Raw genomic sequence first — 26,817 nt, forward strand, 5'->3', positions numbered from 1 at the left:
AAGAAAGTAAAACGGCAATAAATATTTAAAAAAATAGAGGTCAGTAATATTTTAAAGAGCCAAATTTATCTATTATATTAAATTTGTAATGACTAATAATTTCTTTTTTAATATAAATCGCTCAACTATTTGACTAGATATGTTAGGATCCCTAAACCCTAAAACTAAATATAGTTTGCTTATAGAATTTTGATGTAAAAAAACTGGGTTCGTTGGAGTGACTAATTTATTCCATCTTTTTTTTGTTAAAGCGAGTTGGCATGGACTCGCCAATACTGAAGGTAAAAAAAATAAGATCTCAATCCAAGATTGATCTTGGCAGTGATGAAGATCGATCTTGGTTTTGTTGAAACAACAATATCAATTTTATCAATATAAAATCTGATTGTAAAGCATAAAATAAATAGAGATAGAGATAGAGAGATCACACAAGGATATATCATGGTTCACCCAATCCGGGTTACGTCCAGTCCTTACAACCGTGAGATTTTTCACTAAGTGTTCAAACCAAGATCGTTCTTGGTTTTCATGGATCAATCTTGATCTTTACACAATTCCTACCCTTCTACCTAGAAAGGATTTCTTCAGTTCTACCTTACTGTTTTGGAAAGGCTTTAACAAGTTACCTTTCAAAACATGAAAGGATTTTTGCAATTTACTCAAGATTTGACAAAACAACCTTGAGTTACAAAGTGATGGATTTGAGACTATTTAGAATCTTGATATTTACTCAACTCTTGTTTGAGAAATATATTCTGTAAATAGACCTCAGTTGTAAATGATTACAACACAAAGATTAAAACAAAACAGCAAACTATAAGAACGATTTTGAGACACTTGAGTATGATAGAAAATATTGATCTTTTGCTTGGTGCTGATTGTTGTGTTTTGTTCTTCAACTTGCAGCTGCATTTATAGACTCCAAGAAGGCTTAGGACAGCTCATGTGTCCGTTGGAAAGGGACCAGCTGTCATAAAAGAGTTGTTGGATAAGTTCTGCCAAAAGCAAGATTGATGAGCTGCATCAGAAGATCGATCCAAGATTGATCTTCTGGTTTGTGATGAACTAGCCTTGTACTTCTGTGATTTGTGTCAGTATGTCAGCCTTGAGTACATGCTTTTCTGTTACGTGTGCAGGCTTTAGAATAGTTCAAATTAGTAGTGTACTTTGCTACTTGTAGCCTTGTACTTGCATTTGCTTTTCAAGAAGAATGATCTTTGTAATATGCCTTTATTGAAGCATGTCTTTGATTTTTCAAAATCTGGAACAAATGTGACTTGGATTGATCTTTTGTTGATTCTATATGAGAGTATAGGATGAATATTGTTTCCAGGATTGATTTTTTTCAAGGAAACAAATTATCCTTGTTTCTGCTATAAACGAAGATCGTTCTTCATTTTTCATCAATAAGTCAAGATCGATCTTCGTTTTCCAGAACTGCTTCAAGATCAATCTGCGTTTTCCAGAACTGCTTTCTTTGATCTGATTTGTGATGTTTGATTCCTATCTTGTTTTAACACACTCAAATGCACATGTTAAATATCAAAACACTTAGAATCATAATTAGAATTCTTAATTAACTTTTTGTTTGTTTTCATCAAAACATTAAATTGAGATTTTGTCTCAACAATCTCCCCCTTTTTGATGATGACAAACATGTTAATTTAGATTTTAATTTTGATTCTAATTTTAATCATAGAGAGCTTTAAAAGCTCCCCCTCAGAATATGCTTCAGATTTTTGAACCAACATAAAATCTAAACATAAAATCTAAAATAATTCTCCCCCTTTGTCAACACAAAAAGGTTTGGATTTTACAAAGGAAATGTATACTACACATTGAAAACAATGAGTAGACTCCAGTTTTTAGATGAAAAACTCCCCCTGAATTTTAAAGAATTAATATCCCCCTTAAAAAAAATCAGAATACAAGGAAAATGCCATTATGCTCTTTGTTATCTTTTACAAGAGACAACATTTTAATTTTGAACATGATAATAAGCGCATACATGGAAGCGAAATAAGATGATACATGTACCTTTGATTTGTTAATGTTTCCAAGGGTTATAGACACTCCAAATTTTTGTAATGAGATGAGGCATCATACTTTTCCATTCATGTGTATTGAGAATGCCTTGGTCATGTATCAATGTTCTTTCTTGATTGTTGGATGATGTTCCTACATCACAAGTTTGTAATGATTTTGGTACCCATATTTGTTTGGGTCCTTGGGAGTTAGCCTTGAAATCTGGTTTCATATTGTTAAATGATTTCTCAGAATGATCAATCTTAGACTGAGAAGAATCTCTTTTTGAAACTGGTTTAAAAAACTGGGCATTAGTTGTTTCTGATAAGCCTCCAGATCGATCTGAAGATCGTTCTTGCTTTTTCAGTTTTTCAGAAAAATCTGTTTTTACTGTCAAATGTTCTTCCCTTTTGAAGATTCTCCTATTCTTGTTTTTGTTATCCCTTTTTTTAAAGTAACATGCAAATTCTAAATGTCCAATTTTGTCACAATATGAGCATTTGATTTTGCATTTTTCTTCTCTTAGTTCAGGAACAAAGAAAGTTTCATACATTTTGGTTTTTTGAGTTTTGTCAAAACCGAGCCCAGCTTTATCAAAAATCCCTACTTGAGATCCCATGATTTTCTGAAATGTCTCAGTTGCCTTAATAAAATTTTTCAAATCATTTTTAAGAGTTTCAACTTCAGCCTTGAGAAGATCGTTCTTCGTTTGAGGTGAAGATTGATCTTGGTTTTCTGGTTTTTCAAATTCAAGATTTTTGAGCTGAGATTCTTTCAGATTTTGAATGATCTCTTTAAGTTTATCATTCATAGCCTGAATTTTCTCTTTCTCTTCTTTTTCTTTGTGAAATCTTTCTTTAAAAGAACTACATTTTTGAATGAGAAAGTTTGAATCATTTAATAAATTATCAAATTCGATTTCCATTTGTTTGCATATAAGACATGGTTCAGAATTTACCTCTGTTTCTTCAATATCTGCCATTAAACACAGATTGGCTTTTTCAGGTTTCTCTGTTTCTGATTCATCAGATTCATCCCAGGTTGCCATCATTGACTTCTTTTTGAAAGGAAATTTCTTTGGCACCTTTTTGTTTAATGGACATTCAGTTTTGTAATGTCCTTGTTTGTTGCAGCCAAAACAAATGATTTTGCTTTTATCTATTTCAGTTTTGAATTCCTTTTTATCTAGAAATCCCTTTTTGATTTGATCCCTTCTTATCAACATTCTTTGTATCTTTCTTGTAAGACGAACTATCTCTTTATCAACATCTTCTTGTTCGATTTCTTCTGAGTCCTCATCTGTTTGTACTGGTGTACTTTCTTGAGATGCTTTCAAAGCTATTGTTTTGACCTTTTTGATTGGTTTGTCTTCTTGTAGCAGCACTTCATGTGCTCGTAATGTTCCAATTAGTTCCTCCAGTCCGAGTACGTCAAGATTCTTGGCCTGACTTATGGCTGTCACCATTGGTCTCCATATTATTGGAAGATATCTCATGCTCTGTCTTGTACTGAGTATGCTTTCCCTAAAGAGCGCATTTCATTTACAATGGTTGTGAATCTTGAGTACATCTCATCAATGGTTTCTCCTTCATTCATTTCAAAGAGTTCAAACTTTCTTATGCCTATATCAATCCTTGTTTCTTTTACATGGCTTGTTCCTTCGTGATGAGTTTGTAATGTGTCCCATACTTCTTTAGCAGTTTTGCATTCATCAACTCTTTCGCATTCTTCTCTGCTCAAAGCGCACGATAAGAATAAATGAGCTTTAGAGTTTAGGAGTACCTTAGATTTTTCTTCTGTTGTCCAATCTGCTTCTTTCTTTTCAGCAGAGGTTGAATCATTTTGGTCGACTCTTGGTACGAAATCTCCATCTGTAATGATGCGCCACATTCCTGTATCTTGAGATTTCAGAAACAACTGCATTTTTCTTTTCCAGAAATAGTAGTCTATGCCACCAAAGTAAGGTGGTCTATATGATGACCCTCCTTCAACAATGTACATATCTTTTGACATTTTTCTAGATCTTTTCTCTAACACTTGTTAGGTGTTGAACTTTTGAGACCGAGCTCTGATGCCAATTGAAGGTAAAAAAAATAAGATCTCAAAATCAATTGAAGATCGATCTTGGTTTTGTTGAAACAACAATATCAATTTTATCAATATAAAATCTGATTGTAAAGCATAAAATAAATAGAGATAGAGAGATCACACAAGGATATATCCTGGTTCACCCAATCCGGGTTACGTCCAGTCCTTACAACCGTGAGATTTTTCACTAAGTGTTCAAACCAAGATCGTTCTTGGTTTTCATGGATCAATCTTGATCTTTACACAATTCCTACCCTTCTACCTATAAAGGATTTCTTCAGTTCTACCTTACTGTTTTGGAAAGGCTTTAACAAGTTACCTTTCAAAACATGAAAGGATTTTTGCAATTTACTCAAGATTTGACAACACAACCTTCAGTTACAAAGTGATGGATTTGAGACTATTTAGAATCTTGATATTTACTCAACTCTTGTTTGAGAAATATATTCTGTAAATAGACCTCAGTTGTAAATGATTACAACACAAAGATTAAAACAAAACAACAAACTATAAGAACAATTTTGAGACACTTGAGTATGATAGAAAATATTGATCTTTTGCTTGGTGCTGATTGTTGTGTTTTGTTCTTCAACTTGCAGCTGCATTTATAAACTCCAAGAAGGCTTAGGACAGCTCATGTGTCCGTTGGAAAGGGACCAGCTGTCATAAAAGAGTTGTTGGATAAGTTCTGCCAAAAGCAAGATTGATGAGCTGCATCAGAAGATCGATCCAAGATTGATCTTCTGGTTTGTGATGAACTAGCTTTGTACTTCTGTGATTTGTGTCAGTATGTCAGCCTTGAGTACATGCTTTTCTGTTACGTGTGCAGGCTTTAGAATAGTTCAAATCAGTAGTGTACTTTGCTACTTGTAGTCTTGTACTTGCATTTGCTTTTCAAGAAGAATGATCTTTGTAATATGCCTTTATTGAAGCATGTCTTTGATTCTTCAAAATCTGGAACAAATGTGACTTGGATTGATCTTTTGTTGATTCTATATGAGAGTATAAGATGAATATTGTTTCCAGGATTGATCTTCGTTTTTCAGAACTGCTTCAAGATCAATCTGCGTTTTCCAGAACTGCTTCAAGATCAATCTGCGTTTTCCAGAACTGCTTTCTTTGATCTGATTTGTGATGTTTGATACCTATCTTGTTTTAACATACTAAAAAACACATGTTAAATATCAAAACACTTAGAATCATAATTAAAATTCTTAATTAACTTTTTGTTTGTTTTCATCAAAACATTAAATTGAGATTTTGTCTCAACAAATACTAGTTGATTCATTCGACCTAATCAACTTAAAAAATGGGACATAGTAGGTTGGTCTATCGAACTAAAATAACAATAAAAAAATTAATTTTTGTTTATATAAATCATAGCCAAATTCTTGATTTTTTTTCTTCTATATTTGACCCGTATAATATATATAGAAGAAAATCATATAATTTTATCAAAAAGTTTCATGTTTTTAGCTTCATGTTTCTAATTGTTTCTCAATTAGTGAACTCGTACAATTTTTTTATTTTGGTTTGTCTTGATATCTGATTTTAAATTTTTAGATGATGAATCTTAAATGTTTGAACAATAATTTATATATGTTGGTAGAATCATTAGTTATATTATTTAGAATTACTTGGCGAACCAACCAGTCAATCTGTTGGTTCATCACCTAAAAGGTGTATAGCGATTTTCAATTACATACCTTTAGTTGACTTGTTCTGTTCTGTCCACCATTCTTTAAAAAAAACACATCAAGTGTTTTTTTTTTTCTCCATAATTCTTAATATAAAACACATCTTTTCAGAACCATTTTTTTATATAAATTTAACATAAGTGTATTAATAATTGTAATTCAATAACAATTCGTCTCATATCACATAAACACATGAACTATTTTTTTTCAATAATGATGTATCTTACTATCACACAAACACATAAATTATTATTATTTTAAATAACTGTAACATAAAAATATAAAACACATTAGGTGCTTTTCCTATAATTCTCAACATAAAACACACATTTCTAATCATAATAAACTTTAAAAATATTATGAATTTAATAAAAAAAATTAAAAACCATATAAAAAATATCTAAGAAAATACACCTAAATTTTGTGTTCGTAAAAAATTATAGTGACATCACATGCTCTATTTTATTTTTGTTGACACAAAATTAAATGTTTTGAAACAATTAAAAACTAAGAAGGGTTTAAAATTCCTCCAAACGAGAGAAATCTTCAATTTCTCATATCCAAGTCTTTCACTCCTATTTCTCTCGCGCGAGTTTCTCTTAAAACAAACACCGAAATATTTTGTCTCATTCTTAAACCCTTTCTTTTCCCTTTTCATTTCAACTCTCACACCCTTTCATGGAGCCCTATTCATTACAGTAATGAGTTCAATCTTCGTTTCACAGAACATGCGTTTTCGTTATCATCACGCTCTAATAGTTCCTTTCTTTTCCATGAACACTCAAACCCTCTCCAATTCCACTCCCTTTTCAAACCTAAAAAAACCCCTCTCTTTTCTTACGCACCGTTTTCAACCTAAAAGAACCATTTTTACCGTTTTCTGTTCCAAAAAACGCAATTCTAAATACCCTCCTTTGCCTCTTAAAACCAACGGCTACCATGGTGCTTCTCAAGCTAAGGTTCCTAAGCCAGGTAAATTTTTCCCATTTTTCTGTTAAATTTTTACTCTATAAACATTTCTGATCAAAGACGTATATTGTTATTTGACACATACACATTGATTATGTTCAGTTAATTTAGTGTTTTAAATTATTACCGGTGTTAATGTGTCATTGCTAGTCTATAGTCCTGTATCAGTGTTTTGTAGAATGTTTACTATGCTACTGTATTTTTGTTTGACTGTTTTTTTTTTGTTTGATTTTGGAAAGTGTATTTGGAGGAGAACAAGTTGGAGATGCAGTTTGGTGTTTTGAAGAAGAAGTTGGAAGTTGTTGGAATTGATACTGAAATTTGTGTTCCTGGCCAATACAATCACTTGCTTTGTCCTGAGGTTTTTTTTTCTATTTTGCAATGTTTCTATTTTTTGCAGTTTTATGTAAAGTTGAATGCTTTTTGAAATGTTATATGTTTTAAGAATAGAAATGTCAAAGGGTAGTCTTATTTTTTTTTCTTTCCAGATTGCGGAAAATAGTGGTTTGTTCAAATTCCACTATGCTATAGCTTATTGTAGAGCAATTGCGATTTGTTAAATTTCCGCAATGCTATAGTGCTACCATTGTGGCTGTTTGACAACACTGGTTCTGTAATTCTATTAAACTCAGTGCCATAGCTAATAAATTTGTCTGTTTAGATTGCTGGGGAAAGACCCCTAACTTAAGAAGCTTTGGTCTGAAATTTTGACTTGCCCTCCCTCTTTTACAGCTCAATTATAGTATTTTTTATTTTATTCGTTGATATATAAAAAACAAAAGATTGTGTCTTTGTCAATGGTCATGTTTCAAGTTTGAAGTTGTGTGATTTTTTTTAGTTTAATGAAGATTGATAAGAAAAATGTTATGGAATAGATTTAATTTGAAAAATTTGACTTGAGGTAGTTTGTTTGTACTTGTTGTGGAAACTTTACTTTAAATTGAGGGAGTGAATTATGCTGTCAAACTGGCAGTTCTTGAAGTTTCCATTTGACGAGTGTTTATTATTTTTATTTCAAAATTCAAACCAATGTATCAAAGATTGGTGTTGTGTGGTTTTTTTTTTCTTCCTTTTATTTTTCGATCTCCATTTCATTTTGGGCTAGTAGGACTACACAATGAGAATAGTTCATTCTTGTTGCATAGTTCCCATTTCATACACTGCAATGCATTCCAACATGTTTTTTGTGTTCAGTCATGTATGTCCCTTTTAATATAATTATTTTTAGTGCCAAGGCGGCGACGCAGGAGAAAAGAGCTTATCTATTTACGTTGCACCAGACGGGTATTTACTTCTCTCTTTTTCATTGACTTATCTATCGCTTGATTCCACTTTTTTTTAGTAACTGAAAATTTGAGGTTTAGGGGGTCCGCTGTATGGGTGTGTTTTCGTGCAAAGTGTGGTTGGAAAGGCAGCACCCAGGTTTGATATTTTGCTTTTTAAAACAATTTTGCATGGCCTGCTTATTGCTTAATACAATGGGATGTGTCGGTGTTAGTCTGTTCAATTTTCATCCTTCTGATGTAGGCCTTTGCTGGTAGCAGTTCACATTCTACGACAATGAATCAAGTAGTCCCGGTTAAGAAAAAAAGAGAAATTAAGGAGGAGGACTTGCAACTAGAACCCCTATGTAATGAGGTAATAAATTTTACCTTACCTAATTTCGCCCTTGCTTTATTTCTGAACTATGGATGTGCTCTGCTATTGTTCTTATGTGTAAAATCCGTCATCCATTGTTCAATTTCTTATTTCACACAACTGAATGCATGAGTCCTGAAATATTCGATTTCATGAACAACTGACCCTTTGGCATTTTTATGATATTTTTCCTTGGTCAAACTATACTTTCTTCCCATGATAATTGCTTTTGTGCATGCTTATTAATAGTTTACTAATGTTCCATTATCGAGTAACTTTCACCATATAGAGTTTCAATTTTATTTGTAGTAAATTTGATAATTTATTTGTTCATTTCCAAGCAATGTAGTGAATACAACTTTGTTTGCGCTATTTCAGCTGGTCGCATATTTTGCCGAGCGCTTGATTTCAAACGAGACTCTGCAGAGAAATGGTGTCAAGCAGAGAAAATATGATGATCAGGTGCACTTAACTACTAAAATTTGATTTACATAGGAAATTACCTTTTAATATAACAATATCCAGTCAGTGAACCAGGTACAATTTGTACATATACTTCTTCTGATGATGATAAAATTAAGAATATAATATTCTTAACGTGAACATGTATCTTTCATGCTTTATTAGTTCCTCTATATTCCTTATTTTGATTACTTGGTTTCTTTTGTTGAACGAGAGATCAAACAGCAAACATTCGCGGTTTTTTTTTTCCGTAAAAACATACACATAATGATTTTAAATTTGGTAAGACGGCTGATATTAGTTTCAGCACCTTCTACAGCTGATAAAAAAGCCATTTTTAATAAAAATAAGAACTCTACATTTAATATTCACTTGAAAATATGAGTTTTGTTGTTCAATCCAGCATTAATTTCCCTTGATTTCTATTTAAGACGATACACTGAAAATTTAACCTTACACAAGGGTTTTATGTCAATTTTTATTTTCTTAATGTAGATAGTATCTTATTTCTTATACTCAGTCTTTTACTTCACGAATGACTCACCTGTGTTATTAATTGATTTCACAAAAATTATTTGATAGATTGTTATTGCATTCACATATCGTCGTAATGGAGCGCTTATTAGTTGCAAGTACCGAGACATCAACAAGAAATTTTGGCAGGTATAAACAATTGCTGATGCTGTACATAATTGAACTGTGTTGAGTATTAAAGTTAATACGTGAGATTTAATTACCGTAATCTATTATCCATTAAATTATCAGCTTTGCCACATGTAGCTCATGCTCTTGTTGGCTTTTCATTGTCCAACATTTAGAACCATGAAGCATTGTTTTAATTTTTCCTGCGTGTAAAAGGTTCCTTCTGATCACAACACTTCAAATAGTCCTCCATTCCATTCACCTAGCTTGAACCAGTAATTTACTCCTCCCTCTATTTCCTTGCTGTTATGTATGATATACTCAAAATATCTAAGCTTTGTGGCGTGTGGTATGGCATTGTCTCCAATTTTATCTCTAGAGTTGAGCTAGAGCGTGTTTTACTGAACTTGCATTTTATAGGTCTTGATTGAAAACCATATGATTCAAAAGATTCTCTTCACAATGTGTTGAAAAGTCCCACATTGAATGTGATATGGCCTGAAAATGTATTTGCCCTCATCTTACAAGCTAGTTTGTAGGGTTGAGTCAAACCCAGCCCAAATTTTAAGATGGTAGTTTCATATTTATTCCTTCCGTCAACTCTCTTACAAGGACATTATATTGACAATTGCTATTGGATATGCTCAAGAAGTGTATCTAAAACTCTAAATCCAAGAAAAGATAAGGCTCAGTTGACTGTGTAATCATATAGTCATTGGAAAGTCGTTCACAATTTATTGACTATTGTCATGTTAGTTTTAGTCCAGCCGTACATATCCTTGATAACTCAAAAATAAGCAACACAAACTCCTTGGTACCTCCTTCAAATTTCACCAAATGTATATTGTTTCCTTTCATGATCTCCTTGATATTATGTTATTAAACCAAATTGTTTCACTGAGATGAGAGCCTTTAGTCTTCATTTCACTCAATTATTCTTTCCCCCAGTTTATATTTACAATTTTATCATGTTGGAAGATATTTTGAGTCGGTTATAAGTTTTTTGGTTTAATGCTCATATGATTTTTCTGTTTGTATAACTATTTTTCATTTTTTCCCCTAATTCTTTTTTTTTTTTTGCAGGAAGCAAACACTGAAAAGATCTTTTATGGATTGGATGACATAGTGGGGAAAAGTGATGTTATCATTGTATGCATTCCGTCCACTGTACAAATTATTCAAAAGTTGAAGTTTTGCTTTTTTTCTTAGTATATTGACTGTGTGTACTGTAGGTTGAAGGTGAAATGGATAAGCTGGCGCTGGAAGAAGCTGGCTTCCGCAATTGTGTGAGTGTTCCTGACGGCGCACCTCCATCAGTGTCTTCAAAAGAGCTTCCACCTCGGGATCAGGTCTTTTTTATGCTCAACATGCTGGATATATATATATATATATATATATATTCAGTAATATGCTCTTATTTTTCACTTAGACATTTTTAGACTATATGTTATGTAATGTTAAAATCTGATGCTCTTGTCATAATTGTAATTCTGTAAAGCTAGGACACGAAATATCAGTATCTGTGGAATTGCAAAGATGAACTAAAGCAGGTCTGTAATTGTTATTGTTCCACTCTTTTTTTCTATGTGCTATAAAACAGCTTTTATCAACTTATCTCATTTTCTTTCTCTATGTTTATATTTATAGGCATCCCGGATTATCCTTGCCACTGATGGGGATCCACCTGGTCAAGCCTTGGCAGAAGAGCTTGCACGCCGCATTGGGAAAGAAAAGTTAGTATGTTTTTATCTTTTTTTAATAGTTTGGGGAAGGGTAAACTATTATTTAGTAAGTGACACTAATGACTGCTTTACAACTGTCTTCGAAGGGATTTTAACCTTGTCGGGACAGCTTATTAGACCAAGCTCTTACCACTAAACTGTCTTCGAAGGGATTCATTCATCTATTTGAGACCTTCCAAGTAGTTATGCTTTCAATTAACTGACGATTTCATTGTTTTGGGATTCATGGTTATATGACAGAATGGATGTTTCCACTATTCTATGTAGTTTATTCATTTTTTCCCTTTTTTTCTAAGATTAATGTGTGGAATTAATTCCTCCATTTATGCGTTTTTTTCATTCTCTGTTGATAATATCGTTCTAATGAGTAGTAACGTTTCTCATTTGTTTATTTACAGATGCTGGCGTGTCAGATGGCCTAAAAAAGGGAAGATTGATGATTGCAAAGATGCAAATGAGGTTAGAATCATATCAACATCAACATGATTGCTCAAATTCCCCTTTACCTGCACCCTTCCTCTCAACTCCAACCCCACAAATTCAAAATCCCCAAAATATAAAAATGAAAAAGCTGATGTAACTTTTCTCTAGCGTCTAGACTTTAGGTAGCTCCTATTTCGATAATTGTGATAGAGTACAATATCACCTGAAAATGAAGATGCATGTAACAGACAGAATTGTGTTGGTTACTCTTCTTTACCTGCTTCATGTTTTCAATTTTTCATGCATGGTCCGTAAATTTATTATTCATTAATACATGGCTTGTTATTATGGATGCTTATATTAGTAGATAGGAGGGATGTTTGAAACATGGGAATGCAGACTTGAGCCAGAATTACGCGTATGCATTTTTGTTTCTGATGCATGGCATTTGAAGATGTTTGTATGTAATTTAGCTCTTTGACCGTAGCAACCTTGTAATATATTCACAGGTTCTCATGTATTTGGGAGCCAATGCACTGAAGGAAGCGATTGAGAATGCAGAATTATATCCTATACGTGGATTGTTTAACTTCAGAGACTACTTTGATGAGATTGATGCATATTATCATCGAACTTTGGGATATGAAGTTGGTCTCTCAACTGGGTGGAATAATCTGAATGGGTTATACAATGTACGTGCTGTTTATTTTATTTCCACATCTCCTTATTATGATACGAAGATTTTGTTGTATATTTGTTTATTTTTTGTTTCTTAGGGATATATTATATATAACATATATACCAAACAACATAAGCAACCAGCATGAATGCAGGCTGATCTATTTATGTGACTTGGTTAACTTTAGTATTATTAATATTTAAAGGTAAAATCATGTTGATTATAGCCATAAATATGATTATTATCGCTGATATAGTTTTCTATTTCCTTTCTTGAGAGATTCTCTCTTGTATATAATTTTGTACTAATACTAATTGTGAAATACATTAACTATTCCATTTGGAAAACCTTATATATGTAATAAGATGTTAATGAGTTATCTCCATGAAAAAATATGTTAGAGTTTGTTTGATTGTTGTAAGTTGTAGTTGGATAGTCTTCCCAAGTCCCAACCATTACTAAAACTGTTTCATTTCTCATTATACAAACCCTTTGAAGTGAACATCTTCAGTGATCCAACAAACTAGGACAATGAGTCTTGCCAAAAATGCCATAAAGCTTATTCTAGATGTGGGTCATAGCTGCTCGATGGGTAAATAAATGAGGCAAAGCGTTTGTCTCAAAACTCCACATAACACACATTTATTGTCGTTGCATTTAATTGTAAAAATCTTCAGTTCCTTGCCTGTTTTTCACATGATAGCTTGAATAATTATCTATAAAAAAAGGTTAATTATTTGCAAATTGCTTGTTATTAAATATGTTGACCATTTCATGTCAGTGATTTCATGTACAAATAAAAATTACCAAGCATTATCCCACTTAAAATTTTAACAAAAGTATTCTAGAAAAATTAATTTTGTGCTAATTGAATTACTTTCATCAGGTTGTACCAGGAGAACTGACCATTGTAACTGGAGTTCCCAATTCAGGGAAGAGTGAGTGGATTGATGCTCTTCTTTGCAATCTTAATCACATCGCTGGCTGGAAATTTGCACTTTGTTCCATGGAGAACAAGGTTAGATAGTTTTTGGACTTTCAAATTTAAGTTTATCTTATCACCAAACAAAGTGTCTTTGCAACTTCTAACTGGAACAAAATATGTTCGAGGCTTTTGTGCTCTGATGAAATATATGTATTATTAATATATTGAGGTGATTCTGAAATGGTAGAACATTTTTAGATATTTGAGGGAATATCATCATGATTATTCCTTTTTTTTAGTTTTTTTAAAAATTAAATTATGATTGTTTGTGCGTACTCTTGTATTTCTATTGTGATTTTATGGTTTGTTTAATTGGAGATATTTTTCTCATATAGTAACAAGTAAATAAACCGCGTCCCTCTACTCATAGTTTCTTAGGTGTGATCTTTTGATTGCATATGATGAAAAAATTTGTCGGGCAGTAAGTTAGCTGAATTGATTTTAAACCATTGATTTCTTAGCTTATGCTCTTTCATTGGATGGACAAAAATGCTTTGTTTAAATTATTTGTCTCTGATATGCTTCTTCATACTAACTATAATAAAGGAATGGTGTGGGTTGGCTACATCTAATGTCCTTTTCCATTTGGTGGGGTTGGTTACATCAGAATGGTTGGAGGCAAGTTCACAATTGTTCCGGCGCGGGCAGTGAGATTGGTACCAAAATCGAGGCAAACTCTGAATACTAGACATGACCCCAAAATGCACCTATGCCCCAGAAAATGTATCTGTTCATTGGACCTGTTAGAAGATACAAATAAAATAATTCTATGCAAACGTCTAATTCCCTTAGCTTTTATCTGAAATGGTTCCTTAACATAGAACCGAAGTCTCTTGCATCAAGAGTGCCAAAGGCCACATGCATTCTTTGACTGCAAAACAAAATCAATACAAGGGAAAACATGCTTGTGCTTTACTCACACTTGAAGCTCAAATGACTGTCTGCAGGAGAGATTTAATTTTAGGGTTCCTTATTTTTCAAATATGCAAACCTACTGAAAAGTTCTACCGTCTGATTTTTTAAAAGGAATTATTTGCTCTTTTGGCTTGTTTTTGGAGGATGTTTTGTCATATATCATATATGTACACATATATCTTGTGAATTCCGTAGTTTGATCTGTAACTAAAAACCTTCAACAGGGAGTGTTGAGTGTTTTGTATTGGATTACAGTTTCAGTGTTGAGTGGCTACTTCATGTATTCTTTACGGATCTGTTTCACTGTCATCTGCTGTAGGTTGAACCATGTTAAATTATGAATCAGTTTCTTAGTCGTCCACTGTGTCTGGTTATTCCATATTGTTATACAAACAATGAATTTGGTTGCAACTATTTTTGAATCATTACCTCTCATATCATGTTGGATTTTGTGCTTTTATTCTGATTCATTTTGACTGCCTTATAGGTTAGAGAACATGCTCGGAAGCTTTTGGAGAAACACGTGAGGAAGCCTTTCTTTAATGAACGGTAAGATTTGAATTATATGAATTTTACTATTACTCAATTTTTTCCAGAACTTTTTGCACGTTTTACTTTATTGTTGTCCCTAAGATTTTAATGTTGGATGTCTATTCCCATCTCTTCAAGGAATACAATGAGCTTTAGTCACTTAAGTTATGGTGAACTACTATGTGATTTAGTAATTGTCGCTATCCTCAATTTTCCAATTCATAATCTTGTATCAAGACCCTTAGATCAGGGAGTATTTGACAATGTTCTTTAATTGAATTTTGTTGTGGTTGTTATTATGTACAATTATTTGATTGTCTGAGTTCACTTGTTTATCCAATATAGCTACGCCGAACAAGTTGAACGGATGAGTGTGGAGGAATATGAACAAGGCAAGCGCTGGTTAAATGATACTTTTCATCTCATAAGGTAATCCATTACACGGAGCTCAACTGATGGTTGTGGTGTACCATATTTAACATTTTCTGTGACTGCACCGAGACACATCTTACATATGTATTTTAAGCTTGACAGGTATTATCATCATTTTTACATATGTATAGCTCTCTGCACTTTCTCATTTCTTTATTTAAATTAGTAAGTAGACAAACTTTAAATGAAGTTGAAACTTGAAATCAGTTAGAAATAGTGCAAATAGGGAAGTGATGATTGTACAATGTATTGTAGATATAGTAAAAAGGGTAATCTTTGTATGATTGTGATATATATATATATATAACACAGCTCCACTCTGCAATACACACATATACTATCATATGCCTTTTGATTCTCTTTTCTTTCAACAAAATCAATTGATATCGTGGCTTAGAAGTTGACTATGTCAACATTATACTGATGCTTTTAGTGCTGCACTACTTGGCTGTTAATTCTAGGTGTGAAGATGATGCTCTTCCAAATGTAAAGTGGGTTCTTGACCTTGCAAAAGCAGCTGTGTTAAGACACGGGGTGCGTGGACTTGTAATTGATCCTTATAATGAACTTGATCATCAGCGACCTCCAAATCAGTAATTCTCTTAAAAGAGCTCATTCTTTGCCACCCTCAACATTTTTCCTAATGCCTGCTGCCATTAGTATAGGATAGGATACCCTGAACATTGTTACTCAATTCTTTTGTTGCAACACCTTGCAGGACTGAAACTGAATATGTGAGCCAGATGCTTACCTTAATCAAACGTTTTGCCCAACATCATGGATGCCATGTTTGGTTTGTAGCACATCCCAGGCAGGTTGGTAGATACAGCTTTAGGATATTTATTTCTATTTTGCTTTCTTAAATTGATTATTATCTTGATGTTCTTGCTTCTCATCTGATAGCTGCACAATTGGGTTGGGAGTCCTCCTAATCTTTATGATATAAGCGGAAGTGCACACTTCATAAATAAGTGTGACAATGGAATTGTTATTCACCGTAATCGGGATCCTGAGGCTGGGCCTGTTGATCAAGTGCAGGTGAGTGGTTGTAACATCATTGTCTATATTTTGGTGATCTTTTATCATATTAAATAATTATATGTTTTCACTGACTTGTTGCTTTAGGTTTGTATTCGAAAGGTACGGAATAAGGTTGCAGGGACAATAGGTGAGGCTGTATTGTTGTATAACAGGTATGAAGACTCTTGCCCTTGATTATTGTGCTTCATGTATTCATATATAGTTTTCTAGAATAAAGTTTCATTATAAATGCGTCATGATGAAACTTTGATCAAGTGTATTGACTGATTAAGTATAATTTTCCTTCTATCGCATTACCTTCAGCGCTTCACTACCTTTCTGAAACAATCCAGCTTGTTAGTCGTGTTTGTTAGTTTAAAGTAATCCGCAGTAACTAATTTTCTTTCTCAGGGTAACCGGCGAGTATGTGGATGATGATAGCAAGAGATAGCCGTCACGCAAATAATTTTTGGTAGGTTTGTATACTGGTCAGCAATTACACATTGAATCGAAGTTACCATCTCTGAACATGGCTGTTATGGTGTTTTCGCTGAAGGTGCTGGATCGATATCAAGAATGGTAAATAACATCTTGACATGGATTGTGAGATCTGAGATCTGACTGTATAATATTATTATTTTGGCTTTGATTATATCTATCCTTTAGCTGTCCTTTTATAGGTGTTAGTGTTACAATTTAATTTAATTTTGCAGAGTTATGCATTTTGCATCCTTGTATAGTATAGATATAGGATTTTTCTTCTTTGTAATGATCCCTCAAACTCAAATTATTGAGCTCTAGTCTTTTTTGTTGGTCTATTGTGTAATATTCAGTTATTGATGGTTTATTCTACTAATGACACTACCTATCAGTGAAGTGATTATATTTACATGTTAAGAAATACTGTCATGGTTTATTTAACTTGAAATGGGTGATATTCAAATTGTGGAATTGAATTTTGCTTAACTTTTGTTTTTACATCAAAGGAAACATTCATTCAAAGGATAATAATTCAAGGAGGATTACAACTAGGTTGAAAACAAAACAAAAATGTTTGGATAGGCTCCAACAACTTAAAAAGACAATTTCTAACAATATAGCCTAACAAGACATGAACATAAACAAACATGGAGTGATTAGCGGCAAGATATGTGCCATCAAACCAACATGTAAACCTATCTTCCTGCTTAAACATGTCTTCCGAACATTAATGATAATGATAAGAGAATCCTATATCTATATATATAATTGAAATATCAATTATTTTTTTTCTTTATCTTTTTTCGTCATTAGATTTTAGGTTATTTTTTTAGTGGCAATCATTTCTTCATATCACTCTTATTTCTATTATTTTATTTAAATAAGTGATTTTAATATAAATCTATTTTTTCAATATTTTTCGCTATTTCTTCGTCTGAATACAATATTATTTTATTTTTGTTCGTCGTCTTGATGTGTAATCTTTGTTTTTTCTTTATCTTATTACAATGTTTGTTTTGTTAAGATTGACAAATTAATTTTGATCTAACACACTTAGATTCAATCAATGATCTTAGTGTTGTCAACCTTGCAAATTCGAATATATTAGTATTTTACTCACTTTAATTTTGTCAAACTTAAACAATGTATTGTTTTATGTTATTAACTTAGATATTGTGAGTTTATTTACAAAGTCACTATTATCTATTTTAATGAATTTATATTTGTGTTGTTATTCTTTTAATTTGATTGAATGAATATTATTTTTTTTAGTTTAAAAAAAGAGAGGTTAAAGTAATTTTAGCAAATTCTTGAAGGGACGTGATTTTTCTTTTTCTTTTTTAATTTAAAGCATTGTCATCAAATCATATTCTTTGTCGTTTTTTTTTTACAAAAGCCATCAAATCATATTCTCTCTCTTTGATTTTAATAAGTCATCAAATCATATTCTCCCTTTTTTTTTTAATAAGCCATCAAATCATATTCTTCTTAGTAGTGAGTTGCCTTATAGCTTAATAGTAAAAACAAGTGGTCTCTTTAATAATTTATTACTAGTGATTTTTTTTTTCTTTTTAAATGATAAAACTTACATTAAATATTAGGGGGAAAAAATATTGTAAATTTAAATCTGTATCATTTGAGCTACATTTGCATGACATTACTATTAATAATTGGAAAGATGGATTCAATTTAATAAATATTTAAAAACACACTCATATTTTTATTGTACATTTTCATTTAAAATATATGTTCAAACAAAATTTTAATTAGTACTATAAAATCAAAAAAAGAAAATCAATCATTTCTAAAAGTATATTTTATTACTCCATAGGCAACTAAAGATGTAAACATTCATTTCACTATCTTTATCATGCCCCACTTTGTTCATCACCATTAGTTACATTCACCTCTTGTACCAACACACCACAAACTCCCATTGAAAATGGGAAAAAGACACATGCGAGAAAAATCCTAAAAAAGAGGGAAAATTTAAAAAAAAAATATTAAGAACTAAGATACAAGCTTTTATATATATATATAAAAAGAACTAAGATACAAATTATAAAATGGTGGTGCATGTTATGTGTGGTCCACCATGACAAAGCAATGATAATGTATGTGTGTGGTGGAGCACGAATGTGTAGTATAAAAAAATAATTCTCAACCGTTCATTTTAATCAAATGGTAAATATTAACTCATCTCATTTTTCACAATAATAGGTTTTTTTTTACTTATTATATTGGAAAATGAGGCAAATTTTTCTTAAACATAATTGACATAATAAATACATGAACACGACCTGATTTAATCTAATGACTCAACACAAATCCTTAAAAAACGAGGGTGATAAAGAAATTAGTTCTCATATGTGATTATATTATTATTCTATATTTAATATATTTAAATATGTATTTTTTTTTTCAAGGTATGTTTATATCCGAAGGAATTATATGTTTAAGACTAATCAATTATTTGTCAATTGTATCATAAATTTATTTATCAGTTGGAATTAAGTTTCACAAATATAAATATTTTTTTTTGTCTTAAAAGATATCATAAATTCTATTATAATTAATTTACACAACAGATAAAATTTAATTCAAATTCGAGACAAAACGTCCGATCTAATAATATCGAAATTTATTAATTTACTTAAGACTGAAGTTATGAATTAATAAATTATGATGCTTTTTATATCTAAAAGTTTTATGAACGTGGAAAAATGTTTAATTGTGATGCTCCCCCACCCATGTTCTTAGTGGTGGAAAAATGATTTGAGACACTCTTTAGTCAAATCAAACTTTTATTTAGGACAGTGCATTTGACTAATGAACTCCATTATCCCGAGTCATGTAAATTAGAATCTTTGGTGGAATTTTAAAGCTATCAATTAAAAGGGTGTTTGATTTGGTTTTTAGTATTATATACAAAATAGGAATAAATACGAAATGATATTAACTTTATCAAATTAGTCAAATAAGTATCTCTTACATTGTCATAAATTAATTAAGAAAAGGACAAGCTATGTTTATTAAGAGTTAGATCCTCCACATTATTCATATTATCAAACTTTTAAGAATATATAAAATATAATAATGTGATATTTAGTTCAACTATTTTTATATACTAAAAAACACCTCAAAGTTATAGTAACATAGAAAGAAAAAAAATTAAAAGAGAAAATGAAGAGGACTTTGCTATTAACGAATGAATTTTTTTTAAGAAAAGAAGATAAAAAAAAACATTATTATTATTATGGTTATAAAGAATTTTTGTTAAATTATTCTATAAACATATGTTAACATTTTTCATTAAAAATAATTGATTTTTACAATTAAATAAATTAAAATCTAACCAAGAAAAAATTATTAATTTGAGAATCAATGTCATATCCGTAGTAATTTTCTCTATGAGTATACAGAAGAGAATAATGTTTCAACTTATAATTTTATTAAAAAAGTTTTAGTTTTTATTTGAAAATTTGTGGATAAGTTACACACAACTAATTAAAATTGGATATGATTAGTTAAATACATGTGACCGAATATAATTAATTATAGATTTATCCATAATTTTTAATACTAACAAAGATATTAGACTCAAATATCAAATCAACTTTCATTAAAGATAAATTATTAAAAATAATATTAATTTGAATCATAATTAAAATAAATTTTTTTCTCAACTTTACTTATCTCCTAATATATCAAAGCTCATTTCTCTTAAAAATAAGAAGATTACAGTAACAAAACCTCTTCATTATTAGACCAATATAGTTTGGAATTTTCTAAGATAAAAAAGATACAGACATTTATGTAAAAAAAAGTTACATATAAGTGATTTTTAGTTTGATTTTCGAATCACCTTATGTGGTTTATCTTGAATGTCACTACCAAATTACTATAATATTATATAAAGGTGCACAGAATGCTTAGGGTCCACTATTTGTTCATCTCTCATATTTCAACCGACAACAATAAAGACATGTTTAAAACACACGTACATTTTACTCTTACATGATTCATAAGATTAATTAAAAAAAGTTAAGATTTCGGGACCATGTTTTAGTCTAAAGTATAAAAAAACTTTAGTATTCGTTGAGTATGTATAAGAAAAATTATTTTATTTTAAAAATTAATACAACTAATTATTTTATTAAAAATTATATCAAATAACACATTTAAAATGAAAAATAATAAATATTTTTAAATGATTTATATTAAATTTTGTATACCTCTGCATGTGCCAATGCCATATTCCTCTCTCACTTTCAATCAATCTCTATATATTGTGACTAACGTACCCCGTCACATCCCACTTATTTACAATGATTTCAAATGAGATATGAAGTATATCTTTTGATATTTTACAATAGTAAATTGTTATCACTCAAACGACATCTAATAGGTAAAATATTATTTGCACCAAATAGCCAAATAATAATAAATCTTAAGATAAATATTGCAGATAGTTAAAATAAATAGTGTCCTCAAATTAAGTACAACTTGTATCATAAATTTTACACTTAGAGCAGATAAGTTGAATCTAATAGATTGGTATTTGATAATTATTTGAAATTATAACAATCTTTTGAATATAAAACTTATGATAAAATATATATTAATATGTCTTTAAACTTAAATGTGAATGTGTGCCTCAAATCATCTAACTAAAGTTAGTTAAATTTTAGTGGTTGTTATAACTACTTTTGGCCAAGTTAGTTATGATAAGTGGTTAGTTAGTTTGATTTTGTATTCTATAAATAAAGCTGTAATATAGTTGCAGCTGTGTGGAAAAAGTGAGCAGAGTTATAGTTGTAGTTGTAATAGCAATGTGGATGTTGTTGTAATAGCAAGAGTGGAAAAACTAAGTGAGACATATGCAATTGATGATTCATAGAAAATCATAGAGAGAAGATTAGAGGGAGAAAAGAAAGATTGAGAGAAAGGCTAGTATTGTTGGTTCATAAACAGTGATAGATATTAGGAGATCAATCTTGAGAAGGCTCTAATCTTGTAACATTCAATCATTCATAGTGGATTAATCTTGTTTGCTTGTCCATGACGTAGGTCTCATCAATTGAGGTCGAACACGTAAATTCTTGGTGTTATTCTTCCTTTATCCTTCTTTATTTTCGTTTGCATTGATAGAGAAAACTGGTTGTACAAAACTGCAGAAATAAAAAACTGTTTTATGCAAAACTACAGAAAACAGAAAACGATAATCAATCTCCGTTTTCTGGTGTTTTCTGGTTTTCTGATTTTTCTGGTTTTTTGAACATTCTGCGTTTTCGTTTTTCTTCTGCAATTGTTTGTTTCTATTTTGTTGGTTTAATCTTCGTTGCAGATCTCAATATTGTTTTAACATTAACTCTTATTTATTTTTGTCAATTCCATGTGAATCATGTTGTTACCCACTTATAAAAATAAAAATAATTTCGAATTTTTATTTCTGAAAAACATCATCAATAAAAACTAATATTTGTCATGAGATTTTTCATATTCTCCTATTCTTAATTTAAAATTAATCTACTTTTTCTTCCTTTAAAGTAAAATAATAGTTAACAAATGTCCAAAAACACTTGTTAATAATCAAATATAGAAATATATAATTGAATATGTATGAGAATTTGTGTAATTTTTTTTTTAAATTTAAATTATATTTTTTCAATTCAAAAATAAATATGAGTAAACTATCATTTTAATTATTTTGGTCTCTAATTTAATCAAAAAATCAAAATTAGTAATTGAATCATCAAATAGTAATTCAATTTAATTTTTACGTTATAAGAATGAAATACTATTCTAATATCAAATTGTATCTTTTTAAAACTATTGTAATAATAAACTTTATATCTCAAAAACAATTTTAACAACTCAAAAACTTAAATTTTTTTATTGAACTAAAATCCAAAATAAATCAAAGTGGCTACCTTCTACACTTCTATAGATTAAAATGGTAGTTTCCTTCATAAAAATTAGACTTAAATGTAGTTTTTGTCCCCCTATTTTAGCTAAATAATGAAAATAGTTATTTTATTTTATTTCTCCATAGTTTTGATCCCCAAATAAAATTTTAGTCAAAAATTTAATGAAGTATTTTTTTTTTTTTACGTTTATTTAAGTCATACTATGTTTTAAGATCTTTCGATGCACCAATAGTACTTAAGATTTATCATCATAAATGTTGCGATGTAATTTTAAAAAATGACACTTGATAAAATTTTGAATTAAAATTATGTTTGAAGACTAAAAATAGAGAAAAATAAAATAAAAAATTATTTTTATAATTCAAATAAAATAAAGAGACTAAAACTAAAATTAAACTTAAAAATTATAAAAGCATTTACCATAAATGAAAGTGTGAGACGGAACAAAACAGAAAGCAAGTGGGCGCGTGTAGGTTATTGCCTCGGCTTGCGAGTGAGAATAATGAAAGTGTGACTTGTCGAATAAGGAGTTGTTGGAGAATAATAGGTATAATTATTAGAATGACGCAATCGTGAAACGTCACGTGGCAACTTTGCATGACATCATCATTCTCGTGTTTCTCGACACATATCCTCGACGTCTGTGCATACATTAAAGTCTTCTCAACAACATTAATTTATATTCTACTTATATTTATTTATTAAGTAAGTACAATAGATCTTAACAAGTTTTACACCAACAACTAATGAATAATTTTGCTATGTTATACTATACAAGTAAAGTATAGTGGAATGATTTTGCTATGTTATACTCTATCGGTATAAAAATAAAAGTTATGCTATAAGAAACTAAAAAAGAAATAAAATGAAAATTACATGTTAAAAAAAACACCACTTTTTAAAAAATTTATAATGTTATATGCACTATTTTTTAAGATAATATTTTTGCATTTATTTTTTAATAAGTTTTCTTAAGACATGAGATTTGTTAAGATTTTCCTTAACATAACATAATTGTTGTAATTGATAATTTTGTATATTACTATTTGCTATTGCTTTTTTAAATTTTAACTAAAACATTCCTTTATCAAGATTTGTGTTATATTCCCTTAAAATCGTATTCTTTCACATGTGGATGGCATGTAGAAAGAGAAATTTTTGTATTTTATTTTCTTCCAATTTCTCTGTATTCTTTTACGAAAATGGTCCACCGTCGACTCTTCCCACGTTACTCACATAGTAGGCATTGTGAAAACCAAATTTCCACAACATTGTCATCATTTTCATTTAAAATCATGTGTAGTGCTTTATTCGTTCTTTTTATTCATTAAAACTTTATTTGTTTTTTATTTAATTAAAAAATATTATACTTATTAATAAAATATATTTTAACTGACAAATATAAATATTATTAAATTAAATATTATATATCGAATTTAAATCTAAAATTTTATAATTATGAACAAATTTATTTATTATTTTATTTAAAAAAATATTTTTATTTTAAAATTTGAATAATTTGATTTTGTGGTATAGAAGATTGAGTAAACTGATTTGGTTGTTCACGTGAAAAGTTGTGGTCTTAGTTGAGGTGTATGTTTAGGTTAAATTTAGATTGAAATGGTCTAAGATCATTAGAGAATCTATTGATTTGATTAGTTTTCTTTAATTAATTTGTCCTTAAGAGAGGTCCATCACATGATGATTTGATAACCTCTCTCTGTTACCTTCATCTAAGTACAAAAATTTAGTTATTCACTCCACATTGCTTGAGAAGATGAACTTTAAATGTTACATCTTACTTCAATTATTAGATTTCCTTATTTTTATCTTAAGTGTATTAATTATTTTTTAACTAACATATTTCTAATTTTATTACATTATTTTCTGTTATTTGTAACAAATATTATAATAAAAATATTAAATAATTATTTCTTACAAAGAGTAAAAGTATAAACAATATTAATATCAACAAAAAAATTTGCAGGATATTATTTTTTAATTAAAAAGAGGATATTAATACCTTTTCTCCCACTACTTCTCCACATTAAGAAAAAAAATGTAAATGTTGCTCTTCTCTCCACCATGTTAATTATTGGATTTAAATGTAATTTTAATTTCTCTATTTTTATTGATTCACGAAATTAATCTTTCTATTTTAAAAGTCGATCTCTCTGATTTTTAAACTAAAAAGTGATTATATGAAATATGTTAAATAATGTGGCATATTGAAATAAAATATTATGAAAACTTATATTTTTAACTTTTGAAATTTTTCATATTTTTAATTTAATTAATAACATATAAATAATTAATGCATCTGAATGATTTTATATCATAGAATTATATGTCACGTCTTTAAAAATATAAAAAAATTATAATTTTTTAGTTAAAATGTTGAAAGAAAAGACTAAAATTGTTGACTTTTAAAATAGGAAAGTCTTAAAAGTCAATTATATAAATTTATAATAATAGAGGGCAAAACTACAATTAAATTTAATTATTGTTGAAATATAACAATATAAATTATTAATAAAAAAATTTACTTGATAAATTTGAAGTACAAATGAATGGAAGAGAATTTTTTTTAACAAGACAAACTAAAAATATATTAAAAACTATTTACATATGTAGTGTAATGAAAATGAAAAAGAAAAATACAAAATTTTACCAAATTTAATGGAATAACACCACAACAAAATAAACAAAACAAAAGTCTAAGCACAAAGATTTAGATATTATATCTTAACATTCCCTCGACATAATACTTTATTTTATAAGTCCATCTACTTTTTTTTTCCTTTTTAAAATAAAAAAAGAAGACTTCTCTTTAACAAGGAGGGTCTTATTCTTCTTCATAAAATCAATACACCATTATTATTTTTCTCAAGCTTCTCTCATCTAATATGGAACATGAGAAGATGAAGAAAAAGAGAGTTACAAAGGAAGAAAAAGATGGGTGTGACAGAGTGAATAAAAAATTGAAAATAAATGGATCAAAAGAAGAAGAAGAAATTCCAACAGAGGAAGAAGTTGAAGAATTTTATACAATACTCAAAAGAATGAAAGTTGTTGTCAAATATTTTGATGAACGAGGCAAAGGAGTAACAGATTGGAGGGAAGAGCTTGAGAAACCGGATCTTGCCGTCGACCACGCCGGAGATAACACCGCCGGTGGTGAATTTGAGAATCAGAATAATGAAAAGGGTGTTGGCGAGACATTCACTTTTAACCAAGGTTTTGATTTGAACGCAGTTGCTCCGGAAGCTTCCGACAGTGGCGCGTAGATTTGTTTTTCTGGTATGTGGGTTTCACGCGCCTCTGTTGTTAAGGTTCGATTTTTCCAACGAACACGTTACCTTGTTTTCGCCGAACCAGTTATCTACACGTGTCTCTAATTTTAATATTTTTCTCTTTTTTTTGACTAATAATTTAAGTTTAATTACATTATTCTTTATTTTAATTGAATTACAAAAATAATTTTTCTATTTTATTTTTCAAACAAAATTTTTGTTTAAAATTTAATAAAGTATCATTTTTTTAAGTTACATTATATCATTTGTGATCAAGAATTTCAAATATGCACTTCAAAATCTTGAGGCATGATAAAACTTCTTAAATAAACTAAAAAGAATGATAATTTATTAAGTTTTGAACTAAAATTTTATTTGAAGGTTCAAAATTGAAAAAAATAAAATAAAGAAATTATTTTTATAATTTATTTAAAATAAGAAGATCAAAACTGTAATTAATTAATAATTTATTTATTTTAAATAGTTATTTTTAGATTGTAATAATAATAGAAAGTTAGCGATGTTTTTTTCAAGAGACCGGATAGTTTCACACGGGAAAAGATCTTAATTCTTTTTTTTAATGGTGTATTTGGAGAAATAGAAACAAAAATATAATTAATAGTATTTTTAAGTGGATGTCACTCATATTAATTTTTTTTTAATATTTGTGTGTGTATCATTCTCCAAATACACCATAAATGAAGGATAAGTAATGGAGATGACTTTGTCCCGTTTCATAGAGACCGAATAATCTCGTTGTTTATTGGGGAACATTTAGTCATGTTTTTACTTTTTTGTTTTTTATTTATTTTACTGTGAAACATGATTTTTGTATTTTATTTATAGGTGAATTCGACGGTAATCTT

General features: G+C 29.7%; 1 protein-coding gene across 3 annotated transcripts; it reads left to right on the forward strand.

Annotated features, from left to right (window-relative positions):
• The first annotated feature begins 6,466 nt into the window (after positions 1 to 6,466).
• LOC101503034 (twinkle homolog protein, chloroplastic/mitochondrial) lies at positions 6,467 to 17,169 on the forward strand. 3 transcript variants are annotated; one of them, XM_027337541.2, is made up of 22 exons: positions 6,467 to 6,782; positions 7,019 to 7,140; positions 8,008 to 8,063; positions 8,144 to 8,201; positions 8,307 to 8,417; positions 8,796 to 8,879; positions 9,462 to 9,542; positions 10,605 to 10,670; positions 10,754 to 10,870; positions 11,024 to 11,071; positions 11,169 to 11,254; positions 11,662 to 11,722; positions 12,196 to 12,378; positions 13,252 to 13,383; positions 14,753 to 14,814; positions 15,142 to 15,225; positions 15,690 to 15,821; positions 15,947 to 16,043; positions 16,132 to 16,266; positions 16,354 to 16,421; positions 16,660 to 16,720; positions 16,805 to 17,169. In XM_027337541.2, exons 1-21 carry the CDS (start codon positions 6,512 to 6,514, stop codon positions 16,697 to 16,699), a joined length of 2,094 nt encoding a protein of 697 aa, XP_027193342.1. In that variant the 5' UTR covers positions 6,467 to 6,511; the 3' UTR covers positions 16,700 to 16,720; positions 16,805 to 17,169. The 3 variants fall into 3 exon arrangements, with proteins under 3 accessions (XP_027193342.1, XP_004512933.1, XP_073220581.1); XM_004512876.4 differs by having other exon boundaries at positions 16,660 to 17,169; XM_073364480.1 differs by lacking the exon at positions 9,462 to 9,542 and having other exon boundaries at positions 16,660 to 17,169.
• The last annotated feature ends 9,648 nt before the right edge of the window (positions 17,170 to 26,817 follow it).

The sequence above is a fragment of the Cicer arietinum genome, chromosome 8 (assembly GCF_000331145.2).
Source record: "Cicer arietinum cultivar CDC Frontier isolate Library 1 chromosome 8, Cicar.CDCFrontier_v2.0, whole genome shotgun sequence".
NCBI classification, from domain to species: domain Eukaryota; kingdom Viridiplantae; phylum Streptophyta; class Magnoliopsida; order Fabales; family Fabaceae; genus Cicer; species Cicer arietinum.

Bases quoted from the DNA above. Each gene is read 5' to 3' on its own strand.
- LOC101503034 (XM_004512876.4), top strand. From the start codon at position 6,512: ATGAGTTCAATCTTCGTTTCACAGAACATGCGTTTTCGTTATCATCAC. The intron at 8,202-8,306 runs GTTTGATATTTT...CTTCTGATGTAG, and splicing joins GTTGGAAAGGCAGCACCCAG to GCCTTTGCTGGTAGCAGTTC. The intron at 10,671-10,753 runs GTATGCATTCCG...TGTGTACTGTAG, and splicing joins GGAAAAGTGATGTTATCATT to GTTGAAGGTGAAATGGATAA.